A 26,002-nucleotide genomic window follows, 5' to 3' on the forward strand; every position below is an offset into this window, starting at 1 on the left:
CTTCTCTCTTCAGCGGCTCATGACGGGTGGAACGACCCTCCGGCCGTACGCTCAGGACAACGCAAGAAAAAGGTATTTATTTGCATAATGATGTCAATACCGATTATAATGTATTTAATGGGAAACAATACGATGAGTCCCAACCAAGCCGTCTCTCTTGAATCCGACACTGAAGAGACTCAAACTGTAGTTCATCCACTGGCCACTAGAGTCCGGCTGCAGAAGAGACTCAATCCCATAGACACGCATGTTAAAATGCCCAACTTTACAGCAGAAAAACACACGTTTACAGTCTGGTACTAAAAGTGGTTTTGGTCTATATCGCTAATTTTGTCCTTCGTGACGACTGTGAGGACGGCGAATTTTTTTAAAACTCATCTGTTTAAATTTTATTAAGCCTTAAAGTTCTGCATAATTAAGGGCGTGGCCACTTGAGTGACAGGTGGATTGCCGCTGATGTCACTACTAGCCGTTTGTCTGCTGTGTGTTAGCGTCACGTCACCTCAGCTAATCCGCCTCACCGCACATTGCCATTTATCCAGGAGTGACGCGCTAACAAGATGGCGACGGCCGGCTCCGCCCACTTTGGGCTTCAAAAACGCTCTTCAGAAACACTACGGGTGACGTCACACACACTGCGCACATCTGTTTTTTACAGTCTATGGTTTATAGAGTGTGTGTGTGTGTGTTGTACAGCTGCCAGAGAACTACACTCCTCCTGCTCCGATCACAGCGCCGGTGATGGGCTTCCCAACGGAGAACCCTGTGCAACAGGACCGAGTCCAGGTCCCTCCCGGAGCCCCTCAGGAGCCGAACATACAGGTCAGAGGTCATCGTGTTAGAGTCGGGTCAGATGTGTGGCTGAAAAGATCAATTCTAATTTCTTTCTTAAATATTAACAAAATTCGAATTATATTTGAATTCTAAAGGCAGAAAGTGCTGTATTGTCTCCTATGCCCACAAGAGGGCGCAATAGGCAAATATAAACCAAATCAAGCGTCGCATCTTTTATTGAAAAGAAATGACATTCACTTTTTAAAGAGAATTAACTTTTGAAACAATTGTACTTAAATAAACCATTTCCCGCCATTTTTCAAATGAACAATGGCGCCGCGCTGTAAACTGGATAAGCTAACAAAAACACACCGCGTCATTACGTCATCATGTCTCGTGTCTTCTGACACACCAAAAATTTGAAAATGCACAGTTTTTGCATTCGAATGTGCATGAAAAATGAGAGAATACTTTATTTGATTTTTGTTAATTAAATAAATGTACTATATTTTAGTTTGATAATGTTTTTTATTAAAAAAATATATATTTTTTGGGGATTTTTTTTTATACTAAATTATATTTACGCTTCATTTATGATCCATTTATTCACTTAATAAATGATAAGCTAACAAAAAAAAGCCGCGTCAATTGCATCATCATCATGTCTCGCGCGCCTCTCGACACAACTAAAATTTGAATGCACGGTTTTTGCATTCGGATGTGCAGTTTTTTATTTTATTTGCCGAATATTTGAAATTCAGTGACAGCCCCAGTGTTGTGATCGAGTGCCTGATTTTGCCCGTGTGTGTTCCAGTCTTTACAGCAGCTTCCTGCGGTGCGAGTGGGACAGAAGGAAATCCCCCCCGAACACATGATCATCAAGACCACCTTCAGCAGTTTAGTTCAGCGCTGTCAGCTGGCCGCCGCAGACCCGGTAACACACACACACACACACACACACACACACACAGCATAACTCTAATCTGATTGGCAGGCTTTATTCACCCTTCTGGAATCAGTCACAGGTTTATTCCTGTCCACCTAGAAACTAAGTAGTTTGTCGATACAATCTCTTGCAATAAAATATTTTGTAATCTTTTATCATGACATTGCAGCACAACTGTTTTCAACATTGATAATAATCAGAAATGTTTATCATATAATCATGAATCATTTCCTGAAGGAATAATATTTCACTGTTTCTACTGTATTTTTGATCAAATAAACGGAGCTTCAGTGCAGCAGAAGAGACGCCTGTAAGAAACATTAGGAAATCTTAATTACTCCAAACTTTTGAGCGGTTGTATATAATGTACAAACACAAATGGTGCAAAGAGAGTTTAAAAAAAAGAAAAGAAAGTTGTACATAAGATACAGAATTAATACCCAAATTACTGATTTGAGAAGGTGAAAAATTAATAACATTCTCAAGCGTATTATTATTATATGTGATTAGAAGACAAGAGCTCATAACTCTAATCTGATTGGCTGGCTTTATACAACCTTCTGGAATCATTTATTTGGTATTTGGCCGGTACAATCTTTTGTAATAAAATCTTTTGTAATCTTTTATTATGACATTGCAGCACAACTATTTTCAACATTGATAATAATCAGAAATGTTTATTATATAGTCATAAATCATCATATTAGAGTGATTTCTGAAAGATCATGTGACACTGAAGACTGGAGTAAAATTCAGCTTTGATCACAGGAATAAATTACACTTTACTATATATTCACATAGAAAACAGCTGATTTACATTACAATAATATTTCACTATTTTACTGTATTTTTTTATCAAGTAAACAAGCTTCAGTGCAGCAGAAGAGACTTCTGTAAGAAACATTAGGAAATCTTAATTACTCCAAACTTTTGAGCGGTAGTGTAGACGGTACAAACACAAAAAATGTTGTACATAATAAGATCTTATTATTATGTCCTGTATTATTAATATCCAAATTATTGATTTAAGAAGGTGAAAAATGTATTACATTCTCAAAAGTATCATATATAGAATATATAAAGATTTTCATTATTATTGTCACTACCATCATAATCACATTAGTCCCAGAAAAAGATGTGCATGTGATCAGAAGACGAGCTCATAAGTCTCTTCCTGTAAGTGGGAGGATTTTTGACCACAATAAGCTGCAAAGTGCATTTGATTTTTCTTTTAAATTTCTTATATTAACTTTCCTTCCAGCAAACGAAGCGCAAACTTGACGACGCCTCCAAACGACTTGAGAGTCTGTACGACAAACTGCGGGATCAAGCGGTGAGTTGAAGACGTCTGACGAGCAGGGTTCATATAAAAGCTGCTTAAAACATGCTTGAATCTGACCTTTTGAAAGTTCAGTCTTGGAAAACCCTTGAAAACAACCATATTTATGAAAAGGTTACTTGAATTATTGAAAGATATGTGATATATGACCCTGGATCACGTCACCAGTCTGGAGTCGCACAGGTATATCTGTGGCAATATCCAACAATACATTGTATGGGTCAAAATTATCCATTTTTCTTTTATGCCAAAAATCATTAGCATATTAAGTAAAGATCATGTTCCATGAAGATATTTAGTAAATTTCCTACCGTAAATATATAAAACATGTATTTCTGTGAGTGAATGCAGCACAATCGCCAACATAAATGTAGAACTTTAAAGGAGATTTTCTCAATGTTTAGATTTTTTTGCATCCTCAGATTCCAGATTTACAATAGTTGTGTCTCGACCAAATATTGTCCTATCATAACAAACCATACATCAATGGAAAGATTATTAATTCAGCTTTCAGATGATGTATACATTTAAAAAATAAAAAAAAATCACATTTTGGGTCCACCAGGGTCACATATGTGAAATTAGTGTTTAATTTTGTCGATAAACAATCTTTTCACGCAAAATTAAAGCTGCAGCCCGTCTGATATATAGATATAGAGGCATCTCGCATGGCTATGAGTGTGATATTGCTCATATGAATATCCAAGTATATGATACAGCTTTCACTCTTCAGGTCAATCATATTTCATGGGAGAAAGAAATCAGTTTGAATAAGAAAAGCGATATCTCTGTCATAGTGTCCTTTCAATGGTTACAGTTATTATTTCTTCCATTTTGTTTTATTAGTTTATTTTTGTTTATCTATTTACCTTTTTTATCATTTGAAAGGTAATAAAGATATTGTTTGATAAACGAGATCTCTGATTTTAGTCCTTGAAAATCAAAAAGTAGTGCTTGAAGTCATTGAATGTCATTTTACGGTATCGGTACGAACCCTGTTTGTTGTGCATGTTTCGCTGCGTTTACACCAGCGTGTGTTTCCAGCTCTTCAAAACTGGAAAGCTTAGTTTCTCCCGTCACTTCTGTATCGTATCGCTTTACCTGAGTGTATTGAATGTAAAGTTGGACATACTAAACCCTGCTTGAGTCTCTAAGGTTTCAGGTATAAATGAGTGTGAGATCTGATTTTAGTCCTTAAAAATCAAAATGTAGTGCTTGAAAAGTCCTTGAATTTCATTTTACAGTGTCTGTATGAACCCTGGTTTCACTATAAAACTGGTGTTTTGTGTCGCCCCGCCAGCTTTCTCCCAGCATCCTCGGCGGCCTGCACGAGATCAGCCGCTGTGTCGGCGAGCGCAACTATCTGCAGGGTCTGGAGGTTCACACACGGGTCGTGAGCAGCAGCAACTTCAGCGAGATCTCGGCGTTCATGCCCGTCCTCAAGGTGCTCATGACCATCGGCAACAAGCTGGCCGTGTGACGCGCTCTCTCTCTCTCTCTCTCTCTCTCTCTCTCTCTCTCTCTCGCACTGAACTCAGAACCAATCCAGCGCTAATATCCCACGCTGGTGTTCTTCTCGTGCGTTTGCTGTTCGCTTTCCTCCTCATTCATCCAACACAAGCAGAACGACTGTTCAGAAAACCATTATTGCGTGATGTGTTTGAGTTGAATGCAACGGTTTGTCTAAAAACGAGCGGAACGAATTGCATTGAATTCAAAGTGAGACTTTTAAGAATGTAATGCAACAGTTTAAGAATAAGCCTTAATACACGAGCAGAGCGAATTTGTGCAAATTGTTGCATTCGATTCAGTTTGAGAACGTGCTATTGTGCGTAAAACCATTATTGCGTAACGTGTGTTGAGTTGAATGCAAGTTTGTCTAAGAATGAGCCGAACGCATTTGTGTGAATCATTTGTAAAATCATTGTGGCTCTGGATTCAGTGTCGAGAAACACGAACCGAACGATTCAAGCACAGTTCGTTCTGTTGGCGTTTCATTATTAAAGATCTGATGCTGTCTGTAGTTTAGTCGATGTTAGAGGACGAGGGTGATTACTGGCTGATGAGGAATTGTGGGATATGATTTTCTTCTGTGTGAAGGAGGGTGGTTTTATATTGCACTTGACGCTTGATCTGCACTGCTGTTTCTCCTCCAAACACTCCTGTAGAAAAGTGTGACGCTTCTCCAGACGGGACGGAGTTCTGCTCGGATCTGGACACTTAGCGTGAATCTGTCAAAAACACGTCCGGGTCAAAATCAAAGAAGAAAATGAAGGAAATTATGGCATTTGACAGTAAAACAGCAAAATTCATCATTTTTTACTTTTGCGTATTTTTGTAATTCCCCCAAAAAACACATTTTTTTATTCAGTTTAAATGGTGTGTAACATGCATATGATGTATAAATACTTCTGTTTATTTGCGAATGAGAAATGCATTGAAATTGAATATTAATTGTCTTATAAATGATAAATATTTATATAATTTCTCCTGGTTTTTGACTTAGACGTGTTCTTGAACAGAGTCTTAAATCTCTACAATAACTGCAAAGAAACTGAATGCAACTAAACAGTTAATCTGATAAACATGTTCATCCGTTTATGAATGTCAATGTTCTGTGTCTGAAACCGATTCATTCTGAGGTCATTAATGAAGCTTGAAAACACTTGAAGAAAAATAAAATACAGGACTTTCATAAATGATCGGTGTCTCTCAGTTCTTTTTCTTAATGTCCACAGCTTGACCTTTACAACTAATAATGGGCAATTATTAAACAATATCAGCATTCTTCAGAATAATGTTCAGTTGTTTTTGTGTTGAAACCAACCATCAACATCTGAGCTTGATCTGGTGCAGGAAAGGCAGATTAAATCATATTAAAATTAACTAATAATTTCACACATTAATCATTGTGCTCAGTAAAGACGATCTCTGTTGAGATGAGGATTAAAATCAAGTCATTTTCTGCATTTGCAGTTCTTATATTTCGGTGTTATCCTGTAGAGGGCGAGAAAGAAACATTTAGATTTTCCAATTCATTACATCACGTAAAACATGTTTAATAGCCTATTTCTCTTTATTTAAAACCCAGATATACTTGATTATACATGCATAATCAAGTAAAGTCCGAATTTATTTCTATAGCACATTCAAAAGCAACATTTGCACCAAAGTGCTGTTCAATAAAACATTGAGCATATAAAAAGAAAGCATGCAGCAGACAAAATATAAACACATTAAACAAAATACAATAATTATTAAAAAGTCAGTAATCGATACAGACTTTTTAAAAAAAAAATCCTTTATCATGAACCAGTGCATCTGGTTAATCAATAATTATTAATAGACTATTTTAGACCAAATTATTAACTGTATCACATGCAATTTTATTTTGCTTATATGACGCACCGTCTTTTCTGAGGGATAAACTGCACTATCGCTCATGGAGAACTCCGTAAACACATCAGAAAGTTGATTACGAGTGTTTCCGGTGGGTTTAATGGGGTGTGTCACACACACACACACACACACACACACATACAACAAAGGCGTGAGAGTCTGAAAGAATGTGACCGGTTTGAAACCGCAAAGTGAGCCGTTCATGAACATCATGTCTCATTTCAGCGCTGCATTGAACATTCGAGAACAGCTCGCTGATTGGTCCGCCGGAGTCACACGGGGATTCTGATTGGCTGACGTTGATCTGCTGTTGAAATTCCCGGGATGTTGTGAACGCTGTGACGCAGCACCGCAATGACCGGGAATAACACACTACTGTGTGTGTGTCTGATCAAATGAGGATATTGACACAACGCCACATGACATTAATAAAACAGTTTATATTTAGTAATGGCATTTTTTATCATTTTTGTCTTTATAATAGCCTCCTGTTGCTTACATCGTTTAAATAAATAAAAACGTAATTATTAGTTAAAATATGATTCTGAATATGAATATGAGTGCAAGAACTGTTTCTGTTCACTAAGCAAGTTTTAACAGCATACACTGCACTTCCAGACTGAACTTTCCAGTGAATGCAGACGAGTTCAGACACGCAGGACTAATTACGGCCTGGGAAAATAATGCAGTGTAAAGACATCATCATGTCAAAGGACGGATTATAACATTTTAACCTGATTTGTAAATTTCTCACTGAGTGAACTTTGCTCCTATATTTCCATCCAGTTTATTTACATTCCTTTTTTTTTTTCATTGTGTTATAATTAAAAATTCAAGAAAAACTGCTAAAAGAATGTCCCCAAAAACACTTTAGGAAATGAAGTGCACGTGTCAGAAAGTTGAGAAGCTCTTTGCTTGAGACTTTATTTCCAGTAATAGATTAAGAAACAAGAGTCTATTCACTATTACAGGCTGTTATCACAAACAAGAACATCATATTAGTTTTAAGAGCCAACGGCTTCTTCCAAACAGCATGAGAAATATCACAACCGCTCGAGTCACGAGAGTTCGAGTGAAAATAAGGCGATCTGTCCTGTGAGAGGAACAGTGGCGTCTTCAGTCACTGTAAAGTCTGTAAGGAATTACAATCCAAATCGTTTTTAAAGTTGCCAAACTATTTAACTACGTGCAACTTGTCAAAGGAAAATCGAAAAACATGGAAAAATAGCATTGAAAAATCTCTGAAAATACATTATGTTTGATTAAACACATCACGGTTCGGCATGCATGCAACAAACGCTTTTGGCAATCTGGACAATAACACCAGCAGAGCCCGTATTATTATTATTATAATTACTGTAAGTGTTTCATAAGATCTGTATCCATATGCAATAGAAAAGAGTTCTGTATTAATACAGCATGCTTACATTAACGCTCCAGATGTGTTTTAGAAGATGAAAACGTTAACGTAGGAACAGATCTGGATGATGTTGCACAGTTAATTACAATACAAAATCAAACTATACATTTTACAGTACAAGAATCAACACGCTCAATCATTGTCACGCATTCACTCCGGCTTCTGGATCCTCCGTCAATGTCTTAACATGAAATTATACGCAACGTTACTCACAGCAAGTGAGTTGATCTCGATCCGAAAACAAAACAAAAACAAACAAAAAGAGATTTACAAACCGTTTCTGTGCTGAGGTCGAACACTTAGAAATCAAGCATCATTAATAACAACAGATTCCAACAGTTCCTCCAAAACATGGACAATTTGTGCAAGTATGGCAACAAAACAGTTTGGCAATATTAAATTATTAAATACGATTGCTTGATTCGTTAAGGTGCAGCTGATGTTAAATATTAAATAGATTTAATTTCTCCCAAATTGCACAGCTAGATTTGGTAAGACGCCAGGGTGACGGGGTCGGTGTTTCGCTCCTGCGTTGAGGAAAACTGAGGAAAACTGGCACGTCAGCTACTGAAGCTCGGACTGGGGCGTCAAAAACATCAACAAGCCGGAAACTAAATCTGAATAAGCGCTACACACACAGCTCGGATCCCCGCGTTAAAGCTTCACAGGCTAGACTGGGATAAAGAACATTTGTCATCTGGAACTTAAAGCAGAAGCTTCAACACTGTCGTCGAAACTCCCCGTCACTGGAAGGACCGATTGTCCTCCTTGTTTTCCGGCTGGCAGTTCGTTGGGATTGAGGGATGATGGGATTGAAGGTTAGCCACTCCTGTGACTCCCGTCTCCGGTTCGCTGGACTCGGGCGTTCACCGCGTCCCGGGACACGCGCTTCGGGTCGCTCGCCAGGCGCAGGAAGCACATCAGGTCGATGAAGCACGTGGTGAGGTTGAGCTTCCAGCCGTACTCGCTGGTGGCGTAGTCGAAGGGGAACGTGTGGTGGTAATTGTGGAAGCCTTCGCCTGAGGAATAAACCAGGAGATCCGACATACTCATTAATATGCAATCTAAGAGCAGCCGAACTAGACGAAATTAGACTTCCTAATGCAAAAATGCGTTTGTGTCTCATATTTATATCATGATATAGTTGAGCAATATCGCACAAGTGCAAATGTGATATTGATTTTATACAACAGTTCAATAGATGAGTTAATATTGTGTTATATTTTAGACATGCTATTGTTCTCAAAGTAAAACATTACCAATAAATCCAGAGCACAAGTGTTGTGCGTCTCCGATCAACACACAGCCGTGTTTCGTGTCTGAATGAATCAGTGTTTTGAGCGAATCAATCGGGTGAACAAATGATTCAATGACTCGTTCATAAAGAGCCATTTACTGCATTCCTGAATGAATCAGTGTTTTGAGCGAATCAATCGGGTGAACAAATGATTCAATGACTCGTTCATAAAGAGAGCCATTTACTGCATTCCTGAATGAATCAGTGTTTTGAGCGAATCAATCGGGTGAACAAATGATTCAATGACTCGTTCATAAAGAGCCATTTACTGCATTCCTGAATGAATCAGTGTTTTGAGTGAATCAATCGGGTGAACAAATGATTCAATGACTCGTTCATAAAGAGAGCCATTTACTGCATTCCTGAATGAATCAGCCGTTTGAACGAATCAAATGAATGATTCAATGACTCACTCATTTAGACCGTTAACGCCACGTACTGGCAGTTTTAGTTTCTTATTTAGAGTATCAAATATATATAAGAAATTATATTAGATGTATTTTTTTATATTTAATCCATGATAGATTTTCATGACAATTTTCTTTCACAATTATCATTATGATCAACATTTTATTATAGTTTTTGTTTTTTAATTCTCAATATTGTGATTCTCCTTAGCATCTTATTTTATTAAACGCAACGATTTATAAAATAAAGTCAGTAAAAATGAAAAAAGTTAATCAAACACTTACAATGATGTATAAATATTTGAACGAGTACGTCATTGTGTGTTTTGTATTACATCACTGAGGAGTTGAACTTGAGGTTAAATGTGCTGAAATGTCCTAAAAATAATCTTGTAGAATGTAATTGACTATTTCTTTCTTCTCTTCTCATGTCTATCGTTCGAGTTTAAGCTGGTGTGAACTGCGGGAGTGTGTGCGAGACGTACCGATGGCACTGAAGGTGACGAATCTGTTCTCCCGGGGGTTGATGGTGCTGTCGTAGGGCCGGTTCCCCCACATGTGTGCGGCGCTGTTGACCAGCCAGGTGGAGTTCAACACAAGCGTGTATCTGAGGACGGCAGGAACGAAATACGCCACCCACAGCGACTCGCCCCACAGGAACCAGGGCACAAACATCGGAACGAAGAAGCACATCAGCAGCACAGACGGCTTGTAGTACCTGAGAATCACAAGAGGTCAATCAAACTTAGTTAAACGTGCATCTTTAGGAGGATCTGTTGACAGAAATGCAATATCATAAACATAACTATGTTTTCAGTGGTGTACATAATGAACCGTTATGTTTTATTACCCTAGAATGAGCCATTTCTATCTACAGTGGCCCTAAACTAGCTAAAGTCAGCGAATAAAACACTGACACAATGATGAACAGGTGACAATAATATTCGCAATAACATTGTTTTACTAAATATTTAAGTAAATATAATTTTTTACTTAATCTTTGTAAAGAAACCTCATTGTTTAACTGGCTACTCTCTGCTGTCTCAGACGACGACATCACTTCCTGTCGGCCACCGTAACTTCTGTTGGGTGCAGTTCACAACCTCACCACTAGATGCCGCTAAAAATCACACACTGCCCCTTTAAGTGGCCAATGACGGTTCATTTAGTGTCCGGTTTGATTTCAGACTTGCCTCCTCTGAAACATGACGACCTTATCAGCCTTCAGGTCGCTGATCTCCAGCTTGCGTCCCTTCTCGATGACGTCAGGGTGTTTACGGACCAGAAGCCAGCCGATGTGAGAGAAGAAAAACCCGCGCACGGCGTTGTGAGGGTCGGCGTCCGTCTCTGAGTACTTGTGGTGAACGCGATGATCGCGTGACCATTCGTAGATGTCATTCTACAGCGGAGAGAGCAGATTAAGAGGCATTTCTACACTCGTTCAGCACAGATATTACACACTACATCTTTAATACGACTTCCTTCAAATCTATCAGTTAATGCACAAATAATAACCTTTATATGGAGGTATTAATCATGTTTGATCCCAGACTTACATTTGTGCCATTTCAGAGTTTGCTTCACTTTACTACAGTTTTCCACACGTTAGAATAATCAACATTTGAAGTGGATTAAAACCTTTCATCAAAGTTATACAGGAATTTTGAACAATACCTGTTCTTGTCTTAGGACAACTTTTTTTTAATCCACTTCAAATGTTTGACTACTGTATTATTCTAACATTCAGAGTGAATGTGTGACTCAAATCAAATCAAATCAAATCAAGTATATTTGTATAGCGCTTTTCACAATACAGATTGTATCAAAGCAGCTTCACAGTATTAAAATAAAATAATACAACAAAGTTTGTTTCTAGTGGAATTTATTGATTGATAGAATAAAATTAAATATCCCCAAAATATCCCCAACTGAGCAAGCCAAAGGCAAAGCCAGACTCAACTCTATACTAATGTACGCAATCATGACAGATTAATGTCTCTGTGAACCTGAGATGCTTCAGGCTTCTTTACCTGGAAAGCCATGGAGTTGGCGAAGGCGAGGAAGATCCGGAGAGGTAAAGACGCTTTATACGATCTGTGGCTCCACAACCTGTGAGCGCCTGCGGTGATTCCCAGAGCGCTGAACAAGAAGCATCCGAACACTGCGGGAAACAAACAACAAGCCATTATATTCTTATGCAAATAACCTGAAAAATTAATGCAGTTCCTCAGAGCCACAAAACTAATGTTTAATTTTTCATGCACTTTTACACAATGTCAGTTCAATGACACACCTGGACTTTATGCATCTCGTAAATCATCTGTATTTTTGAGCAAATATGCTGGAAAAACTCATCCTTAGTAAAGTAACGGCTAGGAGTGTGTGATATTGATATCGGATTTTCTCAAAAATGGTAATTAGACGATATTTTTTCGAGCGTGTTATTGCCTTTGTATTTTTTCGAGTGTGTTATTAATCTTTGCAATGCAGAGGAAACCCAGAATCTGCATCTGAAGAGGCGTTTACATGCATTTACACATATAAGTGTGTTTGATGCAGCTCATCAATGCATTTAACCTGCAGTTACAAATGCATAAATTATGTTCGGCTTTTTTAAATGTAAAACGTTGAATAATGATATTTAGAAATTATTTAAAATATGAAAAGATACTTTAAATGTGAAGTTAAAACCGCCAGTAGGTGGCAGCACGTCACTTTTAATGAGTGAGTCAATAAGTTTCAACCGATTCATTCAAACGGCTGATTCGTTCAGGAATGAAACGTTTGTCGTAATGAGTGAGTCATTGAATGATTCATTCGACCGATTCATTCATTCAGGAATGAAACAAATTGTGTGTTGCACAGAGACGCAAAACAGTCCTGTTGCTTTGTTTGGAACTATTTTCATTGGCGAAACAGAACAAAAACAGGCAATGTTGTGTCTAAAATGTAAGTCACTTTTCTAACTGAATTGTTGCGTTAAATCAATATCACATGTGTAATAATGCTGATATTTGGAGAAAAATGTCACTCTTCATGTGATATTGATTAAGTATATTAAATGATATAAATATAAAAGAATATTGAGAGCTCTTATCTTGAATATTGAGAGCATTATAAATGCATTTTAGTGGAGTAAATCACGCTGTAAATGCTTAAGCGCACTATTCTAACCTACTAGACTACATCACAGTGTGTGTTTCTGTAAAGTGAGGGACGTACTCCACAATATCAGATCACACATCATTAAAAATATTATCATATACGATATATATATTGCACAACCCTATGGCTCAGTGCAATTTAAATAAATATGCACTGCGTGTTTCAGAGAGAAACTCAGCACAGTGTTTACTTCCACATGAACAGCTCATGTCCCGCCAGTGCTTTCAGTGTCGATTCGCAGTAAATGCTTCTCCATCTCTGAGTTTGGGTTGCTTTAAACATGCGTTTGGGAACGAAACATGCGCCAACCATCTTCCCAAACTTAATGGGAAGAGGCACCTAAAAATGGGCTTTTGTCAACCAAAAGAAATCTGGATAGTTACCGATATATATCGCGCACAACTCTCCTTAACACGTGATTTAAACAATCATTCATTCATGATGAAAACAAAAAACATGCAAGTAAACCATTTGAAAGAAACGTGAGCTAGAAGTGGCAGTTTTTACAGTCAGTGCATAAAATTAACATATTGATGTTCCCTTAAACTTTCTAACCCGCACTAAAGATTTTACTTTGCATATAATCAGTCATTTTGTCTTATACTAAATAAGCACATATGAATGAGATTTAAGATGCATTCAAATATAGTGCATGAATCATTAGCAATTGTTTGGAAATGAGCAGCGTGAACATTGTGCTAAATATCTCTTTCCGTGCTCTAGTTATTAAGGAAGTTGATTTGATATAAAACATCTATCTGTGTGTTGCAATGTGTGATTTTAATACTCACTCCAGATGAGTGTGAAGACAGATGCAGATGGTACCAGCAAAAGCCCATATAGAGCTGCAGTGTGCAATAAAGTCATCAGAATCACATTTCTCCAAACTATGACGACGGGAGGTTTAGGCCCTTCTTTCTCTTTATATGTGGTATCAAACACGTCCTCCACGGACTGCTCTGGACGCCAGACTGCAGTTTTAATATCCATATCAGGCATGATGAAGATGATGATCACTGTCAACACAAAAACACACACTTTCGTTAAGTCTAACATTCAATGCAAGTGCGTTGCAGCAGATCCAGAGCAAAGCTAGCATAAACTGGGTCATGACGCCACACAAAAAAATACATTTTCTCAGGAATGAACACCAAAACTTACCAGACTGATGCAAAGGGTGTGAGTGAGAATTCAACGCACGTGCAAGATCGTATTACAAGAACTTGAGAATATCCTGGACACACACGCTAGCTTGTAACGCCGCTGTGGATGGTGATGCGTAGTGCTGTCGCGAGCGGAGGAATAGCGCGCTGTGATTGGTCGGAGAGTTTGACACCACCCTAAAGGGAATGCACGGATTGGCTGATGCTCATCTGATGTTCGCTTTCTTTTTCTTAACTTCACACCAGCATCCCCGTACAACCGAATTTCTGACAGAATCGGTTCGCGTATTTATACCGTAAATGCGCTCACCCCACCGGCGAGGAGTTTCTCCTCTCCAGCCAATCAGAGCTCGTGCTGTCACGGCCACGAGCCCTCTTTCATCACTTCACAAGCTCGTCATTATTTACAATTACGACTTGTTCTTTTATTATCAGTTTATAACGAACATAAATGATGCTAAATACTGATACGCTGATAACATGCCGAGTGAAACACAGTTACCCAGGTGTTTTCCCAAAAGCCTTGCTTAGTTTTCAGTTTCAGAACTCTTTTGATTAATGGACAGCCTACGCATGTAAAATAAATGAATCAATTCGTTGAAATGAATCGCCTGGGACAATTTTGGGTGTTACTTCTACTTAAAACAAATCATACAGAAGATGAGCATTCATATGATGCGTTTTCATCTCGCGTTTAGAGTTTTCAAGGCAGGTTTTAGTTTTATATAATCAAAAACGACTCATTTTTTTGTGAACCGATTTGTTCGGACTGTTAATTTAAAGGAATCGATTCACCAATTCGTCCGTTTTTTTTAACAAGTTATTTATTTTTGACTCGGTTATTTAAAAAGAAATCTGTTATTCTCTTTTTTTTTTAAATTAATTTGTAAGTGAAACAAATTATAATCTAATAGCTACATTATAAATAAATTACTATGAATATTTTGGTAACACTTGTTGGTTAACGTAGTTAATGAAAAAATACAGCTGTTCATTGTTTGTTCACAGTGAATTAACTAATACTGACAAATACAACTTTGGATTTTAATAATGTACTAGTAAATGTTCAAATTGACATTAAAGATTAATAAATGCTGTAGAAGTGCAGTTCATTATCACGTTAGTTAACTTACTAAACCTTATTATATAGTGTTACCAATGTGTTTTTATGAATTTGTAAAGGGAATAAATTATAATAAAATAAAACAAAAGTAAATAAATAATTACATATAGGCTAATATACTGTAGCCTATTTATAAATATAAATAAATTACAATTTATTACATTTAAATTATATTAAAAGATTGTTCTTTTTCATTTATTATTTATTTTATTTGATCTTTTAAGCGTATTTTAAAAATGAGTAGTTTGACTGCTGTAAATTATATAAAGTTTTTCAAGTTCAGAGTAGCTTTGCTGGTATATAAAAGTAAGAGAACAGGTCAGTATTTTATTAACAGTAATTCTCAATCAGTCCTGCAGGATTCCTGATTTTCTCACAAGTTTGTGAGGAATTCCTCAGCTGTCCGAAGACCGGATCCACTAATATTTTTAAATCTGTGTTATTATTTCTGTGCATTGAGAAACATACATTTCATACATTTCATACTCTTCTCTTTCTGAGCATATAATTAGTCATATGTGGTCATGCATGTCCAAACTTCCCCCGTACACCGTGTCCGTCTGATGGGCAGTGCGCCATGTGGCCCGATGACAAACTGATATAAAGGAGACACTGCATGCTAATTCCACAAGATCCGATCCAGATAATGATATCGACATGCCATGAGATCATTATAACCTTTGCCCTGATTTCACCATTGCACAAAAACCCGCTCATCCACAACAGGAATGCAACATCCACATTACAAAAGGACTATTTCTGAAGATTAATAAGACACATTTCTGTTAAACAAAGCCAAACACTCTTAGATAAAAAGGTCCAGTGGGATCCCAGAGGTTCTCGACTCTGTTTCATGCCAAAAAGGTTTAGAAATATCTTTCATGACTGCATAACAGGCCTACTTTGTTTAACGGGTTATATAAATAAATAAATAAATCAGTATGTTTACAAGCTGTTTAATTCATAAAATTAAACTAAGATTAAAAAATGAGTTCAAACAGAAGTGATTCATTAAAACGAAATTCACCGGAAGTGTTCGAGGAGCCATATTGGTGTTCCCTCAACTGACTGACAGACAAAACACTGACCTAACATCACCCGTGTCAGTCGAAACATGACTTATTTTTAAGATATATGTATGTTTACTGATAATTTGAACATTATCTGTAATGTTTATGGTCTTTTAGCCTAGGACAAGATAAAGCGTTATATAGAAATTGTTAAGATGGGTGTGTCTCACTGATATAGAATATAATTGATTTGAATATACATTAAATACTACAATACGTACAAGCCACAATTACTATAATGCACTATACTGTATTAAAATCCAAGGTTTACCATGCAAAATCTCGGAGTGACAGTATAAATGCTTTAAATCAATTCGCAGTCAGCATTATTTCTCTGAATTAGTTTCTTGACGTCTTTTTCATGACCAACATCCACTTTAGACTCGAAACCGTTAGATTCTCTGGCTTCTTACTAGCATGACAGTTTGCATATTAATTAACTGTTATTATATACTATAATTTTGAGCTTTTTATGCATTTAACCAAACAAGTTGTTATCTTTACTGCTCAAAATACATGCTGTTAATAAAATCACTGTTGAATCATTTACAGCTAGGGGTGAATTAAGGGTTAATGGGACAATAGTTAAAATGGGACAGTTAAAACTATACAGTTTATTTCTCATGTGAAAATAAACACGTTTTAGCTGAGCTCTATCTGTGAGACCACATCATCAAAACTGGATGCCCTGATTGGTGTGACATCATCAATGTGGGCGGGGCATCAAACAGGAAGTTGAGCCTGAAATGCATGAAGTGAGAAAAATGACATAAGCTTTTCATAAAATTGTAATCACTACTAATTTACAGCATGATATTGTGTGATTGGGATGGTGCTTAAAGGCTTAGCTAATTAAGAAAATGATTAACCTTGCGAGAGAACCGTTGCATAAGCTCTGCATGCTCTAAATCGGTGTTTCCCAACCTTTTCATTTGTGCAACCCCTAATTAACCAATTAATTTTTTTTTTTTTTTTGCAGTAATAAAAAAAGCATTTCTGCAAAAAATATATGTAATCGTCCAGCTCAGTTCAGTTCTGATACACAGCGTCAGTGCGGTCAGATCAACAACATTGTTAAATATTAAGTGTCCTCAACTAAGCAAGCCAGAGTGGCAACAACCCAAACTCCATCAGTGACAGAACGGAGAGAAAACACTTGGAGAAACCAGACTCAGTCGCTCAGTTCTCCAGTTATTATGATTCTGGTTGCATCACAATCCAGACAGCAACATAGTGTCGGCCCAGATCCGGCCCACATCCGGTACACATGGATTCCACACGGCCCAGATGTGGGCCGACACTATGTTGCTGTCTGGGAAGTCAGAATTCAGATTCATAAGCTCTGCATGCTCTAAATCGGTGTTTCCCAACCTTTTTATTTGTGCAACCCCTAATTAACCAACTATTTTTTTTTTTTTTTTTTCAGTAATACACCATGTCAAACTGTTTGTTGTGGAAAGGGTCACTCAACCTTTTCTCTAAATGTTACCAAAAAAAGAAAAGAAAAAGGTTTTGGGTCAGTTTACATAATTTTTTTTGAAGTTTGAACCTGAACCATTTTTTCTTTTTACTTGTTTACACATTTCAATGACTTTTGGACTTTTTTACATGTGTCGTACTGAATTGAGGATGAATACACATGGACTTAATAATGATGAACAGAAAAATAAATCTTGCTTATGAAAATATATCAACGTATGAACTAACTTGTGTAATAAATATGCTTAGACTAAATCAATGATAAGATCTGCCATCCCAATCACCCAAATGTTACCAAAAATGGGTGTTTTGGCTCAGTTTACATAATAGTGTGTCACAGAGAAAGTTTCAGCAGCGATTCAGGCTTTTACAGACGCTACTTCCTCGTTCCAAAGAAAGACAATTGGCTTTTGACAAACTGCGCAGAGACCAGATGGAGGACCTTTAACCTGGCATACACACAGAAGACTTTTTGTGCTCAAATTAAACAAAAATAACCACTTTATCCAACTCTTCATTTTCTCCTGTGTTTCTCTGAGTGAGTTCACATCTACACACAGAAGAAAATGAAAAGTTGAATAAAGTCGATATTTTTGTTTAGATTTGCACACAAAAAGTATTCTCGTCGCTTGATAAACTTAAGGTTGAGCCGCTGTAGTCACTTGCACTATTTTAAACATTGTCTTTACTAACTTTCTGGGCCGGCAAGTTTCAATAACATAGAAGCCTATGGAGGAGTGAGACAGCTCTCAGATTTAATCAAAAATATCTTAATTTGTGTTCTGAAGACGAACGAAAGTCTTACAGGGTTGGAACAACATGAGGGAGAGTAATTACTGACAGAATTTACATTTTTGGGTGAACTAACCCTTTAAAAGCTGCCCAGACAGGAACATAGTGTCGGCCCAGATCAGTAGCACCTCACTGCAGTACACGAGATCCAGGGGGCGGAGTTGGATCCAGATCTAAGGGGTGGAGATTGGTAGGTTTAGGGGTGAGTTTAGGGATCAGGGGGTGGAGATGGGTAGGTTTAGATATAAGGTGGGAGGAATTGGATCTGGATCTAACTCCTCCCCCTGGATTTCGTGTTCTGCAGTGAGGACCATCTTGCCCATATCCGGCCCACATCTGCTACACGTGGATTCCACACGGCCCGGATGTGGGCCGGATTTGGGCCGAAACCATGTTGCTGTCTGGCTTGCGTTAGCATCGGTCAAGCGAATAGCTGACCTTCATGCTCTCTTGGTGAGTTTGGGCCAAAAGGTTGACCTCAAGCCAAAGCATGGCCATGTCAAGTCACCTTTATTCATATAGCGCTTTATACAATACAGATCGTTTCAAAGCAGCTTTACAGAGATTAACAGGAAAATGATGCATTTCGGGCGAAGTCCGTTCAGTGTTGATTCAGTTTCGTCGTTAAGATCATCAAGTTAATTTCATCCATAAAGCATTTCTGCAAAAAATATATGTAATCGTCCAGCTCAGTTCAGTTCTGATACACAGCGTCAGTGCAGTCAGATCAACAACATTGTTAAATATTAAGTGTCCTCAACTAAGCAAGCCAGAGTGGCAACAACCCAAACTCCATCAGTGACAGAACGGAGAGAAAACACTTGGAGAAACCAGACTCAGTCGCTCAGTTCTCCAGTTATTATGATTCTGGTTGCATCACAATCCAGACAGCAACATAGTGTCGGCCCAGATCCGGCCCACATCCGGTACACATGGATTCCACACGGCCCAGATGTGGGCCGACACTATGTTGCTGTCTGGGAAGTCAGAATTCAGATCTGGGATTCGGGATCGGTAGCATTCAAATACTCATTCAGTTCTTCTGCTTGAAGAACATCCCTACCAGAAGCCTACGATCGGCCAACGAGCGACGTCTCGTGGTTCCATCCCAGAAAGCCACAAAATCACTTTCCAGAACATTCTCATTCACAGTTCCATGCTGGTGGAACGCTCTCCCCTCCCTCATCCGGAATGCAGAATCCCTGACAACCTTCAAAAAACATCTGAAAACCCATCTCTTCCGTGAGCACTTAACCTCATAAAAAAAATAAAAAAAATAAAAATAAAAAAAAACCTCCCCTTTCCCTCTAAACCTCACTTATCGGGCTTATGCTACTCTGAATAATGCCTGAACTTTGTATCTTGAGCACTTCTTGCGCTGCTTTTTGTTTTTTGCCTCTTCATGATGACTCGCTTAATCTAGTCCTACTTTGTAAGTCGCTTTGGATAAAAGCGTCTGCTAAATGACTAAATGTAAATGTAAATGTAAGATGGACTCATCCCGCCGGCGTGGAGCCGAAGCTGGTCATCGGGTCCGTGTGAAGGACTGTCGTATCGACTGTTCACTTCTTAACTGAGTTGACAGAGACAGTGTTAGACAGTGTTCTAGGTTACTTCGTGTGGAGGATGATTAGAATCTGTTTTTCAGAATTTAGTTGTAGGAAATTACCATTTTTTTATATCAATGCATTCCGCTAGTTTTGTGAATTGGTATGTTTCATCAGGGCGTGAAGAAATATAGAGCTGAGTATCATCAGCGTAACAGTGAAAACTAACGTCAGGCGGTGTGTAAAGAGTGAACAGCAACGGTCCTCGTACTGAGCCTTGGGGCACTCCATGCTGAACTGGCTGAACTGGCTTTTGGCTTACTTAGTTGGGGACATTTAACATTTAGTGGAGGATTTTCCCGAATTTTAGAAAAGAACCGCCCTCTCCACTTTTAGAAAAAATGCACATGCGCAACACTCTACCTGCTCCCGAGAGGGAACGCCTATTAAACGTGTGCACGAGAGAGCATGCACGAGCCTAGTTCTCCTCGTGCACGCTCTGTTTACAAGTTGCTGTTGGCATGGCTCATACAAGCCTACTTTCCAAAAGAAAGAAGATTTGCACTTTTTCCACTATGTCAGACTCGCCACCGGTAAGTGAAAATCTATTTACGAAAGCGAAAACTACCTAAGGACGAGCACGTACGACGGCCTTACGTAAACATATCACCAGAATGATTGACAATTAGGAGGACCAATAGTCTTGATGATCCACCCGGAAAAAGAAAATCTTCCATTATACCTTTAATATTCAACAATATTATTGATCTGCCTGCATTGACACCAACTGAACTGAGCTGGACGATAACATCACGTTTTTCTCCAGAGCGGCTATATATATATATAAATGAACTAAACTAAATTTACTTTTTTACAAAAAAAATGAACCATCAATTTGTCACCAAGTGACGAAAAGGAACTACGACAAACGGAACGAGTTCCCTTGGGGAAACAGTTCCGGTGTAACACCAGGCCGGTTCCGGTGACCTGTCATGGCCGCCCGTATTGATGAGCGACAGCTGCAGTGGATAATCAAGGGGCTATTTGAGTGTGTGTTGGGAACGAGTAAGCGTGTGGTGTGCGTGGCGGTCTGGAAAGAGAGAAGTGGCAGTTTGAAGAGACGAGTGCGCAGATAAGCAGGGCGGTTTTGATCAAAGTCGAGGTTACGAGAAGACGAGAGGCAGAGGCGGCAGTTTGAAGACACGAGTGTGCTCTGAATTACGGATTGTTGATCGAACTTGGTGTCTCCCTTCGAAAGTATCATCATAGTGGTACTCTTTTCACTGTTAAGCGGTGTGTCATTGCAGTCTCTGACGATTGAAGTGAGCACGTGTGAAGATTTAAAGTGGTTTTGATACATGCACGAGTATTTGGAAGTTTGATGTTACCAGCACTCTGAAAGCTTAGTCGGAGATCGTCCAGCCCGGTGGGGAACCAAGAATTATAGGGAACATAGAGAAACTGCTATCCGCCACTGCATTCTGCCATCGCTGCCCTGTGGTAAGAAGACTCAGTTGTTAACTGCTGAATTCTGTACTCACCACTGTTGTTCTGTGAACATAGAGAAACTGCTATCCGCCGCTGCAATCTGCCGTTGCCGCCCTGTGGTAAGAAGACTCGGTTGTTAACTGCTGGATTCTGTACTCACCACTGTTGTTCTGTGCACATAGAGAAACTGCTATCCGCCATTGCATTCTGCCATCGCTGCCCTGTGGTAAGAAGACTCAGTTGTTAACTGCTGGATTCTGTACTCACCACTGTTGTTCTGTGAACATAGAGAAACTGCTATCCGCCACTGCAATCTGCCGTTGCCGCCCTGTGGTAAGAAAACTCAGTTGTTAACTGCTGAATTCTGTACTCACCACTGTTGTTCTGTGAACATAGAGAAACTGCTATCCGCCGCTGCAATCTGCCGTTGCCGCCCTGTGGTAAGAAAACTCAGTTGTTAACTGCTGGATTCTATACTCACCACTGTTGTTCTGTGAACATAGAGAAACTGCTATCCGCCGCTGCAATCTGTCATCGCTGCCCTGTGGTAAGAAGACTCAGTTGTTAACTGCTGGATTCTGTACTCACTACTGTGCTTCTGTGAACATAGAGAAACTGCTATCCGCCGCTGCAATCTGCCGTTGCCGCCCTGTGGTAAGAAAACTCAGTTGTTAACTGCTGGATTCTGTACTCACCACTGTTGTTCTGTGAACATAGAGAAACTGCTATCCGCCACTGCATTCTGCCATCGCTGCCCTGTGGTAAGAAGACTCAGTTGTTAACTGCTGGATTCTGTACTCACCACTGTTGTTCTGTGAACATAGAGAAACTGCTATCCGCCGCTGCAGTCTGCCGTTGCCGCCCTGTGGTAAGAAAACTCAGTTGTTAACTGCTGGATTCTGTACTCACCACTGTTGTTCTGTGAACATAGAGAACTTGTATTCTGCCATTGCATTCGGCCATCGTTGCCCTGTAAGGGATCCTATTATCCGTCGCTGCATCCCAACTGCCGCTGGCCTGTGAAAGAAAGGTGACACCCAGTATCTGATGCTGTCCTGTGAAAAGAGAAAGCTCACTGTCTGCTGCCACCCACCTGTAGCCCCTTGTGCCCTGCCCGCCACCTACTGCTGAGTACTGTATTTCCTCTGACGGTCATTGCCTTCAAATCCGTCAAATCCCAGTTGTCCTGTGAAAGAGAGGTGACACTCAGTTATCTGATGCTGTCCTGTGAGAAGAGAAAACCCACCGTCCGCCGATTTTTACCTGTAGCCTCCTGTGTCCTGCCCACTACTTACATTGGTCTGCTGTCTGCCATCTGAAGGTCCCGGCCCCTGGACTAATCCGTCCCTCGTCCCCTCCTCCCCCCTTCTATTGTGGTCCTGTGGGCAGAGCTACTCAGCCACTGCTGTTACTTAACCGAAGGCATCCGTCCCTTGTCCCTTCCCCTCCCCCCTGTATCGCTCCGTGCAAGGAGGTGATCAACTGGCGGCTGACCTGAGCCTTCCTCCACTGAAGCCGCGTTCCGACGAGTGGCCCTTACGAAGAGTTCTGTGGCAGTGGCATTCTTTTAAAGTGTTTTTTTATATTCAATAAAAAGAATCAAGCTTTTACATCACGTCGTTGTCTGACTTTTGGTGTTCTTGGTGTAGCTCCTCCGGAGTGGTGGTTGTCCTCGGCCCTAGCAGTGACATATTTTGGCGTAGTCGGCAGGGTACCACTCGGAGTTGAGCAGCCAAGGACCCATTATGGCGGACGAAGAATTGCCGGCCATCCGGCTTCCGATTACACCCGTGTTTATGGGTGCTCCGTGGGCCCAAAAGTATGGCGGGCCTGGATCAGAGTTAAATCTTGCCGAATGGAGAGTACAAGTGGAGTATCTGGCGGGACTACAGGGGTTGAGTGAGACCCAGAAGGCCCAGTTCGTTCTGAATTCCCTGGAAGGTGAGGCGAAACGAGAAGTTCAAGCTGCCTCCGAGGAAGTTCGATCTACTGCACGAGCCATCTTTGAATTCTTGACTGGGCAATACGGCGACTCCACTCCAGTGGCGGTGCTACGAGCACAATTCTTTAACTGCAAGCAGGGGCCTAGACAAACCCTACGGGCATTTGCCCTGTGTTTACGAGAACAGTACACCAGGTTAAAGGGACGAAGAGATCATGGTCTGGGAGAGGGAAAGACTCTATTGCGAGACCAATTCTTGTTGGGGTTACGAGAGGGCCCTATTCGGCAGAGCTTGCGACGACAGCTGCGTCAAGATTTGGCTTTGACTTACGAAGATCTCCGCCGAGAGGCCCTGGCCCTGGAGCGGGACCACGCTGAGGTAGTGGATTCTTCTGTGTGTATGGCTGTGAGCGGAGCCAGTGTCCCTGTACCTCCTGGGTCGTCAGACTGGAAACAAATCTTGCGGGCTGAGTTCATGAAAGACGTACGTGAAGAAATGGCAGAGTTGTCTAAAACCCTTCTGGAGGAATTTCGCCGTAGACGGCCAGAGTATCCAGTCTTGCCTCGAGAACGGTCATATTCAGATGGAGAAAGAGACTTAAGACGACGGCCAGATCGGTCCACCGGCCCCAAGTTCCAATGGGACGCACAGGGGCGCCCCATCTGTAATAACTGTGGAGAGCCTGGGCATTATAGTCGTCAGTGCGGCCCTCGCCATAACTCGCAACGGGGTTTTTAGGACGACCGGCCACTGTGGGTCAAGTGGTCGGGACCCCCTGGATTGACCCCTCTTTAAATTCAATCCCCAGAGGTAGCCTGGTGGGACACTGCCCTCTTGTGGAGATCAAGGTGAATGGTGTGAAAGTTCAGTGCCTGGTGGATACTGGATCGCAGGTCACGTTGCTCGCTGAGAGCTTGTCCAAAGAACTGTTCAGTGATCCTTGTGTGCCGGAAGCTGAAGCCCCCTGGCTCACCTTGCGGGGAGCAAATGGCCTGGATATCCCGTACATCGGATATAGAGTGACCGATTTTGAGATCCACGGGACTGTGGTGCCTCAGAAGGGGATTGTAGTCGTTCGAGACTCTTGCTTGGGGGCACATCAAGCTCTGCTGGGGATGAACGTGATCATGGAGTGTTGGGAAGAACTGTTTCGTGTGGGGCCACCCCGTACCACTCCTTTGGCCGAGAAGCGGGAGTGGGAGCGCATCGTCGCGGATTGCCGGCGAGTACAGGTGGCAAGTTCTCAAAGGGACCGGGAAGATACTGGCCGGGTGGCCTGTCGATATGCCCTCTCTGTCCCGGCCCGAAGTGAGGCAGTTGTCTGGGTCCGTCTCCCTGCTCGGACGTATGGTCCAGAAGATTGGGTTTTGGTAGAGGCCCACTGGGAGTGTAGAGGTGGCAAGAGGATTGGCCATGGCCTGTCGGGGCCGAGTTTTAGTACGGGTGAGGAATGTGAGTTTGTACCCCGCTTACCTGTACCGTCATCAACGGTTGGCACGAATTACTTCGGTGGGTCCCCATCAAGTGAGGGAGGAGCAAGAGGTTCGCTTCTGTCAAGTGAGTGCAACAGTGGTTGAAGTGGCCCTGACATCGGGTGAGCCATGGTCCGAATCCTCCGAAAACGGAATGCCAGCACACCTTCGGGGGGAGTCGTTGCAAGGGGAAGGGTTGGAAAAAGAGCAGACGTACCAACTCCAGACTTTCTTGGCCAAATGGCAGCATGTCTTTTCAACGCATGAAGAGGACTATGGATGTACGGATGCAGTGAAGCATGTGATACCTACCGGAGATGCAGCACCTAGTCGAGAGCGGTACCGCCCAGTTCCACCTACCTTATACTCTGAGATCCGTACCTTGTTGAGGGGGATGCTGGAACAAGAGGTAATCCGGGAGAGCAGCAGTCCATGGGCAGCCCCGATTGTGTTGGTACGTAAAAAAACTGGCGCTTGGAGGTTCTGTGTAGACTACCGGAAGCTAAACCAGGTTACCAAGAAGGATGCATTCCCCTTACCTAGGATTGAGGATTCATTGACCAGCTTAACTCCGCTGCCTGGTATTCTACACTTGATCTTGCAAGCGGATATTGGCAGGTACAGGTAGAGGAAGGGGACCGGGAAAAGACTGCATTTACCACGCCCTTTGGATTGTTTGAATGGGATCGGATGCCCTTTGGACTTTGCAACGCCCCTGCTACGTTTCAACGCCTGATGCAGCGGTGCCTGGGAGGGCAATTGGTGGACTCCACTCTGGTCTACCTGGACGATGTGATTGTATACTCACCTGATTTTGATTCCCATTTGTTGCATCTCGAACAAGTATTCCGAGCTATGGAGAGGTACGGATTGAAGCTCCAGCCTGGGAAGTGTCAGCTCTTTCATAAGGAAGTAAAGTTCTTGGGCCACCGGGTAGGGGCTGCAGGACTGGCAGTAGACCCCGATAAAGTTTCCGCCGTGCAGAGCTGGGATCCCCCTAAGACGGTGAGGCAAGTGAGGTCCTTTCTGGGATTTGTGGGATATTATCGACGCTTTATCCAGGATTTCTCTAAGATTGCTAAACCCTTGAATCAACTGCTTGCGGGATCAAGTCGTCCTTGTGGCCGTGGGTCCCCTCCAGTAGACTGGAGCCCAGACTGTGAAGTGGCCTTTCAGAG

At 40.9% G+C, this 26,002-nt stretch overlaps 3 protein-coding genes across 4 annotated transcripts in view; 2 read left to right on the forward strand and 1 right to left on the reverse strand.

Annotated features, from left to right (window-relative positions):
- The window catches only part of sec31b (SEC31 homolog B, COPII coat complex component), a 37,484-nt gene extending 32,155 nt beyond the window's left edge, over positions 1-5,329 (forward strand). For both annotated transcript variants that reach the window (XM_084135056.1, XM_084135057.1), the window contains 5 exons: positions 14-72; positions 697-822; positions 1,589-1,708; positions 2,982-3,053; positions 4,360-5,329. In XM_084135056.1, coding sequence (XP_083991182.1) covers positions 14-72; positions 697-822; positions 1,589-1,708; positions 2,982-3,053; positions 4,360-4,539 — 557 coding nt within the window. In that variant the 3' untranslated portion in view covers positions 4,540-5,329. The remainder of the gene's footprint in view (positions 1-13; positions 73-696; positions 823-1,588; positions 1,709-2,981; positions 3,054-4,359) is intronic.
- The window catches only part of ascc1 (activating signal cointegrator 1 complex subunit 1), a 163,320-nt gene that overhangs the window by 75,148 nt on the left and 62,170 nt on the right, over positions 1-26,002 (forward strand). The gene's annotated exons all lie outside the window — the stretch shown is intronic.
- Positions 7,353-14,337, reverse strand: scd (stearoyl-CoA desaturase (delta-9-desaturase)). The gene is made up of 6 exons (XM_084135077.1): positions 13,909-14,337; positions 13,539-13,763; positions 11,613-11,743; positions 10,776-10,981; positions 10,068-10,300; positions 7,353-8,897 (listed from the first exon to the last, which is right to left on the reverse strand). Exons 2-6 carry the CDS (start codon positions 13,744-13,746, stop codon positions 8,698-8,700), a joined length of 978 nt encoding a protein of 325 aa, XP_083991203.1. The 5' UTR covers positions 13,747-13,763; positions 13,909-14,337; the 3' UTR covers positions 7,353-8,697.

The sequence above is a fragment of the Abramis brama genome (genome assembly GCF_963993115.1).
Source record: "Abramis brama genome assembly, chromosome: 14".
Classification (NCBI taxonomy): domain Eukaryota; kingdom Metazoa; phylum Chordata; class Actinopteri; order Cypriniformes; family Leuciscidae; genus Abramis; species Abramis brama.

Bases quoted from the DNA above. Each gene is read 5' to 3' on its own strand.
- scd (XM_084135077.1), bottom strand. From the start codon at position 13,746: ATGCCTGATATGGATATTAAAACTGCAGTCTGGCGTCCAGAGCAGTCC. The intron at 11,744-13,538 runs GTGAGTATTAAA...TGTTTCCCGCAG, and splicing joins TGTCTTCACACTCATCTGGA to TGTTCGGATGCTTCTTGTTC. The intron at 10,301-10,775 runs GCAAGTCTGAAA...TGTGATTCTCAG, and splicing joins GTCGTCATGTTTCAGAGGAG to GTACTACAAGCCGTCTGTGC.